The sequence below is a fragment of the Panthera onca genome, chromosome C2 (genome assembly GCF_046562875.1).
Source record: "Panthera onca isolate mPanOnc1 chromosome C2, mPanOnc1 haplotype 2, whole genome shotgun sequence".
Classification (NCBI taxonomy): domain Eukaryota; kingdom Metazoa; phylum Chordata; class Mammalia; order Carnivora; family Felidae; genus Panthera; species Panthera onca.
The window spans coordinates 98388871-98397911 of record NC_138347.1 but is presented as its reverse complement, the minus strand read 5'-3'; the positions used below and the strand labels follow the sequence as shown (position 1 = coordinate 98397911).

The following is a 9041-nucleotide window of genomic DNA, read 5'->3' as shown; positions in this document are numbered from 1 at the left end:
CCTAGGTCCTATGGGAAACATAAAGATGAATAAGACTCCATTATGGTACAATTAAAACTATGCAAGTCTTCCTGGGCCCGCTGTTCCATGATGGTGGACTATTATGATATAAGGGGAGAGTTAGTGGAAAGAAGTAGCAATTGAGAGAAACTTGGAAGACATTTTTAGAAAAGGAAATATTTGAACTAGGTCTTGAAGCAAAATTAGACCTTTGACAGACATTTTGCAGGAGGGGATAGAAAACAATTCCAGGTAGAGGAAGCAGATTTAACAGTCACCCACCCAAAGTGAGAGATTGGAGATGTGCTACATAACCAAGCACCAGTGAGTAAAGATTAGTCTAGAAATGTGGGATTAAATTATGGAAGACCTTGAATATTGGCTGCAGAGTCTTGCTTTTATTCTTAATGCAATAAGGAGACATCATCTTTATAATTCACTTACTTTTTTTAAGTTTATTTTTTTTAATTTGAGAGTGACAGAGAGAGAGCAAGCAGGGGAGGGGCAGAGAGAAAAGGAGACAGAATCCCAAGCAGGCCCCACGATGTCAATACAGAGCCTGATGGGGGGCTTGAACTCACGAATCGTGAGACCACGACCTGAGCTGAAATCAAGAGTTGGATGCTTAACCAACTGAGCCACCCAGGCACCCCTCACTTACCTTTTTTATTTGAATTTTTAACATAATCTTTTCTCATTGGCCTCTTTCTTCATTGAATCTTGTATTTTTGTAGCTTCTATACTGTTTTATTGAATATCAGATTATTCTGAACATTAGCAAAGAAACCTTCACAGAAGAGAAGCAGTCTACCTTATTTCAGGGGTTCGCAGGGTAGCTTTCCTGACTGGAAGCATCAGAATCACCTGCAAACTTGTTAGAAATGCAAATCCTTAGGACCCAACCAAGACCTACCAAATCAGAAGCTTCAGAGGTGGAGCCCAGTCTGTTTTAACAAGCCCTCCAGGTGAATCTGATGCACGTTAAAGTATGAGAATTGCTGGCTTAGCGACTAAGAGGTGGGATCTGGAGTCAGAGAATCAGAGTTCAGGTACTAATACTACCATTTATACTCCATGAGTATCCTAGAGCAAAGTTTCTTCACCTTTTGATTCCAAATTTCTCATTTTATAAAGGGTGGGACAGAGATAGGAGGATTACATAAAATACCGTATATGCACTTCTCAGTGACAGTAAGATCTCTATAAACGTAAGCTGTAGTTAATTACTAAATAGGAACTTAACTGGCCCCAATTTTTCTTTGTATACTTTCATGGACATAAGGATATGAATAATGGTACACAAATACTTCAAATTTAATATGCATATATAATCCAAAAGAAAAATCTGTTTTGGTCTCCACAAATGTCTACGGAGAATTCCTCAGAGCTGCTTTTCTTCTGTCATTTTCTGTGAAGCATTGAGAACATGCTTTTAAAGATCATTAGCAAGCCTGTGCCCTCATCCCTTACAAGTAGGTGTAATTTTTATATCAGTCAGAAGTCTGTTTAGGACAAAGCTTTAAAGAAGATACCCTCAACCTTTAGCTCCCCACCTCTGCCACACACACACACACACACACACACACACACGCACACACACACACACGCACACACACAGTAACTAGAAGTTAAAGGCTGCTTTTTTGCTGTTTTATTATGGAAAGGGTCTCATTCAAGACAGCTGTGTAGCAGTCAGCAAAGCACCCCATTCTGAATTTTACATCCTTTCCTCTCTTTTGATGAAGATATATTTTTACTATGACACTGAGCAATTTGCATGGCAAAATTCACTGGAACATCAATCCTGAAGTTCTTTCACAGAACTAAGAAAATTGAAATAGCATTCCAGAACTTTACCAGGTGTCAGGCACCAGGATGAGAAAACATACACCACGGGCTAATCCATGGAAAACATGTGTTAAGAACAAAGTTGTATTATTTCACGGAGTGAAATACCTAGTTACCTAGTTCCTATGGCTTAACACTATATGGTGTATCTCTTGCTCCCAGTAGAGTCCAGTGTGGCAATCCATGGTCAGTGCTGGCAGCAGAGGATAAGACAGATGTGATCCATGCAATCATTCAGAAACCCAGGCTGATGGAGCCTCTGCCATCTTCCAGATGTCTTATAAGACTTTCATGGTCATATACAGTGTTGATATACAGCCAGCAGAGTGGATGGAAGAGAAAGAAAAGGAGAGAAACTTGCTTTGTAACTACCGCAACCAGAAGTAACACATGGCATTTCTGCCCATATTCTATATGCTGAGAATAGACCAAGCAGTCTACCAAGTTTAAGAGAGATGTGAATGTAGTCTCTGGCTAGCTGTTGGGTCAGTATACACATGGTCTACTTTTGAAGTTATTACAAGCAACCATTGTACTAAATATTTCCACAGGTTAACAAACTTTCCCGCCTTCCAGCCTGCTGTGTTTGTGTTGCTGCTGCTGCTGCTATCAACTTCAAATTGTTCCACATACTTTGGGTCTTGTTATGGAAACACCCCATTAAAAATACCAAATTAACTTACTATTGTCACTAACAACCCCTTCAATGTCAGTGAGACTGTAACTCTTGTTCACGTCACGTTGCAATGCCAGTGGGTGTTCCTGGTTGCTTGGGCAGCAGAGAGGATCTGCAACACACAGTAACAGAGGCACCCAGGCTAACAAAGGCTCTGTCATCTAAGTAAAGCCCCCAGGGTCAGCGCTTGACATCTTCAGCATTGAGGTCTAGATGGTACAAAAGAGAGCAGTGAAAGAGGGACACTTGTTTCTTAATCATTTGGGCTCACAAGTGACACACTCACCTCCACTCAAATTCCATGGGTGGGAACCAATGGCAAGGGCCCACTCAGATAAATACAATGATGGATGAAATGTGGTCCCCAGCTCGTCCACCACTGTCCAGCAGTAGCTCTACACTGAGGAAGTCATGGTCAAAAATCTTCACTAGGGCACCTCAGTCGGTTAAATGTTCGACTCTTGATTTTGGCCCAGGTCATGATCTCATGTTTCGTGAGTTCAAAGTCTGCATTGGGCTTCAAACTGACAATGGGGAGCCTGCTTGGGATTCTCTCTTTCTCTCTCTCTCACTCTCCCTGCCCCTCCTCTCCCCCTCAAAACTAAATAAATAAACTTTAAAAAATCACCAGATACAGGTCTCTGCCACAAGAGTAAAACGTTTTATATGTATTCTGTTTTTAAAAATTGAATCTCGGGGCACCTGGGTGGCTCAGTCGGTTGAGCATCCGACTTCGGCTCAGGTCATGATCTCACGGTCTGTGAGTTCAAGCCCTGCATCGAGCTCTGTGCTGATGGCTCAGAGCCTGGAGCCTGCTTCCGATTCTGTGTCTCCCTCTCTCTCTGCCCCTTCCCTGCTCATGCTCTGTCTCTCTCTGTCTCAAAAATAAATAAAAACATTAAGAAAAAAAAATTGAATCTCAAACCTATAAATAGACAACTGTAAATACATTAAGGACAAGGTAACAGAGTAAGATCCTAGTGAGAGGCACATCCTGGAATTTTTGTTTTATGAAAACTCTAACCACTTGTGGACAATGGTGATCAAAAGACATTATTCCAGAAATGTGTCTTCACTGAGAAGTCTAAGATTTACAAACATAGGACTTTGGAATAAAGACTTAAAATAAGATTTGTCCAACCCTTCACTGTACTGGTGAGGACATCGAAGCCCCAGAGAATTGAGGTAGGTGACAAGCTAAAAATACAATTTTAGAAAGTGAAAAATGTCTCATCTTTCATTTCCTTTATATTATACCATCAGCATCAAAAAGAGAAAGAAAAAAAAAACAGGTTTTGACCTCTAGAATTTCAGACTTTATTTAGAGTTGATCACACATGAAGCCAGAAAAAGAGAAATGCAGGGGGGAAAACAACAACAACAACAACAACAACAGAAACAACAACAACAAAAAACCTGCTTTACAAACAAACAGATTATAGTAGGCCCACTTTTCCATCCTATGCATGGAGTCAGTCTCAGGATCCCCAGCTCAGGGGTCAGCCGCACACTGGGTGTATCTCAATGGTCTGAGGCTATCCAGTGAGAAAATACCTTATTTCCAGAAGTCCAAATCACTGACTTCTAATGAAATCTGCCTAATTTTTCTCTGTGTATTTCAAGTTTTCCAGATCATTATTATGCAATTTATGAAATTCTATAAATCTCACCCCAAAACAGAAATCTCAGGTCTTTGACCCCTAGGTCCCACTGCCCGATATAGCATACTCTTCACCCTAAAATATACCATGAATTATAACTATGTGAAGTCAAGAAACCCAATTCCAAAGTTCCCCCCAAATACTACTATGGCCATTTTGCCTCAAGGAGGAAAAAAAAATGTATATGTGATATGTATATGATGCATTAGACTTTTTCAAGGGGTATTTATTTGACAATATTTTTATCCCACATAGATTATGGACTGTTGTGAATCATAAAGATTGTATATAGCTTGGCAAAGAAAATGATTTCATACTTATGTTATTTAATATATATATATTTATATTTTATAAATATGTTCCAGAAACTTCTAACCTTTGTGATATGGACCTATAATAACTCCTGAGTTAGTTTCCCTGAAGGTAAAGATTACAGGTTTTAATCTTGAAAGTGCTACGGCAACTGTTTCTTGAACCTGGAAGTGAGGAAAGAGGGGATTTTCACCTTGAATCCACACCAGAAAGCTACTCCCTCTTCTATAAGGAGCTTAAATGCTCTCCTTTTGAAACCCAAGTACCACCTACCAGATGCAGAGCATGAAATCAGGGAAGAAAAACATTTGACAGTGCAAAATCAGGCTCTATAGGAGGGAACCTGAGGCAGATATTTGGCAGATCTTATTCAAGAAAAGCAAATACATTAGAAACATATTATGAAAATATCTACTTAACTTAAAACTTGGGCAGTCAACTTATTACATAGTCTCATTTATAAAACCCTTCTTATTTCCTTACCCTGTTTTATTTGTTCACTGGTTATTGTTTTCTGCCATCAGTAAAATGTCAGCTCCATGAAGGCAGAGACCCCGTTAGATTTGTTCACTGGTATATCCCTGGTACCCAGAGCAGTGCCTGGAACAGGGTGGAAGCTCAGTTAATAGTTCTGGAAAGAACAGATCAATCTCCAGAGCAACCTGACATGTTACACATGGAAGAGGATCCTAAGGCTCACACAATCCAAAGGAAACAGGAATGTGGACAGACCTGAAGACAACCACTGTCCTCTAACAGCTTATCACTCTCTTCTTCCTTAATCGAGGAAGCGTATTTTTAAACCAGCTCCGTGATGAGCAACAAATTTGTGGCATATCATTAACATATAGATTAGCATTTACTGTGCTATAGGTTAAGTAAGCTCAAGTTGACAGTCTAGAAAAAGGAACATTGCTTGCAATTATGTTATAGTTTTACGCAATCATAATTAATTATAAAGTTGGCTTCATAATGTCTTGAGTATTGTTCTAGATTCTTCTGTAGATAGAAACCTAGACTTCAGAGACTAGTCAGCACAATGTTTTAGGGGGAAGATCTGTACTACTTGGAAGGACTTATGTAGAAGGGAATATGACTCAGTGATTATGGTCACAAGCTTCTAGTTCAGATATTCTTGTCTTTAAACTTGGAAATACTTTAAAGGCCACCATATTTATTTGCTTTATTCCTGTGACTAATTTATATGCTGGCTTGGAGCCTCAGTTTTCTCATCTGGAAGATGGGTAACATTATTACACAGGGTTTTTAGTATGTTTAACATAATGTAGATAAAATACCTATTTCAGTGCCTAACAGGTGATTAGGCTCAACAATGAGTTGCCATTATCATTAAATTCTCTACCAAGAGCTGCCTAGACAAACAAACAAAAGGACACTTTACAGTATTAACATCAAAATGGAAAAACAATGAAACGTGTTCTAGTAAATCATTGGAATGTAGCATTCTTTTGAATATTTGGATCTCACATTTGAGAGTAGGCAGAGAAAGGGTTCTGCATTTAATCTTTATAGATTACAGTCTTGGCCCTAATACATCTGTCATTCAGTGTTACAAAATCTTGGAAGGTCAGCTTCCCTAAATCACACTAATTTAGCTGCCACTTTCATGCATAGGAAAATTTTATAAAAGTTCTCATTATTTTACTTTCTTATACATGTTTAAAGCATAAATCAGAAGAAAAAAAATTGATATACCCCAAAAGGTATTGAAACAATGGCAAATAGTAAATGTAATACATGGACTTACAATTAAGATTTTTCTCTTTGCTCACTTGTTTCTTAAATTCCACATGTGAGTGAAATCATATGGTATTTGTCTTTCTCTGACTGACTCATTTCACCTGGCATTATACTCTCTAGATCCATCCATGTCACTGCAAATGGCAAGATTTCATTCTTTTTATGGCTGAATAATATTCCTCCACTATCTATATCTATCTATCTATCTATCTATCTATCTTATGTATAGATATATCTCACATCTTTATCCATTCATTAAAAGAGAGGAAGAGAGAGACAGATAAAGAGAGAGAGACAAACCAAGAAATAGACCTTAACTACAGAGAACAAACTGATAGTGACCAGAAGGGAGGTGAGTGAGGTGATGAGTAAAATAGGTAATGGGGATTAAGGGGTGGATTTGTCATGACCAGCACTGGGTGATGTATGGAATTGTTGAATCACTATTTGAACACCTGAAACTAATATAACTCTGTATGTTAACTAACTGGAATTAAAATAAAAACTGAAAAAAAAACCAAGATTAAGATTAGCAAAATACTTAAAGTGCATCTACAGTCATAGATACTAGATCTCTGTACCTTAAATGGCACCTGGAGAGACACACACCAGGCCCACTCTCTCTCTTGACCTTAACTTCTACATGGTCTGGATAACGCTGCTGTGCCTGGAGGTCATATGGTCAGTTTTTGAGGAATACAGAGACTTTGATATCTAAGATAGAAATTTGATGAGATTGTTCTAACACACTAACATTTTATGTAAGTTCTCCGCTTTTGATTCATATAGACTTTATAAAACATACAGAAAGACCAGAAACATTAAATGCACAATTTCATTTATTAATAATTTCCCTTATTCATTAGTACATGTCTGTATTAGTACAGATTAATACAGATACAGTTAAAACAGAAAAAGACGTGTAGGAAGTATTTGCAAGATGATGCTATTTTGCTGATCAACTATTTTTCAGGAATCATCTTATATTCTGAGGCTGTGTTTTTCATTCACAGTGAATCCAAATCTCTTGCCTTCATCTTTTGGGTGTCAGGATTTGTCACCTTTCCCATAAATAAAATTGAGTCTAGGAAAAGAAAAAAAAAAACCTAGGAACTACTGGAGAAAAAAGTTGATAATAATTAGTCTTTCTGAATATTTTAACAAATCATTTAATATTTTATTTATCTATAAGATAAATAGACCATGTCGAACAGCGAAACCCTCTCCTTTTTCTAAAATATGTAATTATATAAGTATTAATCTTTTTCTGGTAATTTATGAAGTAAATTAACACCGACAACAGCTTGTCATGGAAAATGCATTAGTCCTGTTTTTCATACAGGAAGGCAAAAATAAAGTGGCAGAGAGGTATTCTTCTAAATATAGAGACTCAGGCAAACATAATATAATGAAATGGTGATGAGCATGGTGGAGTTTTTAATTTAAGGCATTTGCAGTCATCTTTTTATACATGTAACATAAGTCTTTAAGGTTAAGAGTGCAGCTTCTCAGATGTCTTCCTTCAGCTCAGAATCAAAGCTTACTGCAAAAGACAATATTTTCTATTGTCTAGTGCTTTCAAATCCTCACTGGGGTGATATTGTACACAGTACACACGTAAACACCTGAGTCCAGCTGTTCTGTGTTTGCAGGTGAAAGGGAACTAAGAACTAGAGGACAAAGTAGAAATACAGGATGTATCAAAAACCCATTCACCTTTCTTTTAAACTAGGGTAAGATAAGTGGCTTGAATGGATCAGTGCCAAGCGTTGCCTTGACTTTTACGTTCCTTACAGACAAATATAATAGAACTACCCTATGATCCAGCAGTAGCACTACTAGGAATTTATCCAAGCAGGTGTGCTGATTCATAGGGGCACATGTACCCCAATGTTTATAGCAGTACTTTCAACAATAGCCAAATTATGGAAAGAGCCCAAATGCCCATCAACTGATGAATGGATAAAGAAGATGTGGTTTATATATACAATGGACTACTACTTGGCAATGAGAAAGAATGAAATCCTGACATTTGCAAGAACGTGGATGGAACTGGAGGGTATTATGCTAAGTGAAATAAGTCAGAGAAAGACAAAGATCATGTTTTCACTCATATGTGGAACTTGAGAAATTTGAAAGAAGACCATGGGGGAAGGGAAGGGGAAAAATAGTTTCAAACAGAGAGGGAGGCAAATCATAAGAGACTCTTAGATACTGAGAACAAACTGAGGGTTGATGGGGGGAGGAGGGGGGGGAATGGGTGATGGGCATTGAGGAGGGCACTTGTTGGGATGAGCACTGGGTGTTATATGTAAGTGATGAATCACGAGACTCTACCACCAAAACCGAGAGCACACTCTATATATACTGTATGTTAGCTGACTTGAAAATAAATTACATATATATATATATATAGAGAGAGAGAGAGAGAAGAAAACAAATAAATGTGAATTTCAAAAGTGATAAATTTTACATAAGTTTAAAGCTAATGAAAATTATACTGAAATGTATTTGAAATAATAGAGAGTTTTCATTAACTCTAGTGTTCAGTCCAAAGACAGTCACTCTTAGAAGAGCCAGTAACATGGAAATAGACATAATCTCCAGCAGATTTTTTCTTTTTATGATTATAATCAATAATACTTTGCCTCAAAAATCTCAAAATAACTCCAATAAAAAGAAAACAAATAGTCCTGTTTTTCAAATAGATGGAGATACATAAATAAATTTCCCAGGATTTTGTGACAATAGGAATCAACCTCAATGATTTCCTCAGTTCATCT

General features: G+C 37.6%; 1 protein-coding gene across 1 annotated transcript in view; it reads right to left on the bottom strand.

The window, feature by feature from the left end:
- Nucleotides 1-7168: 7168 nt before the first annotated feature.
- SERPINI2 (serpin family I member 2) overlaps nucleotides 7169-9041 on the bottom strand; it is a 31448-nt gene continuing 29575 nt past the window's right edge. Inside the window, exon 8 of the mRNA XM_060639142.3 lies at nucleotides 7169-7342. Within this exon, the coding sequence (XP_060495125.1) occupies nucleotides 7266-7342 (77 nt within the window). The 3' untranslated portion in view covers nucleotides 7169-7265. The remainder of the gene's footprint in view (nucleotides 7343-9041) is intronic.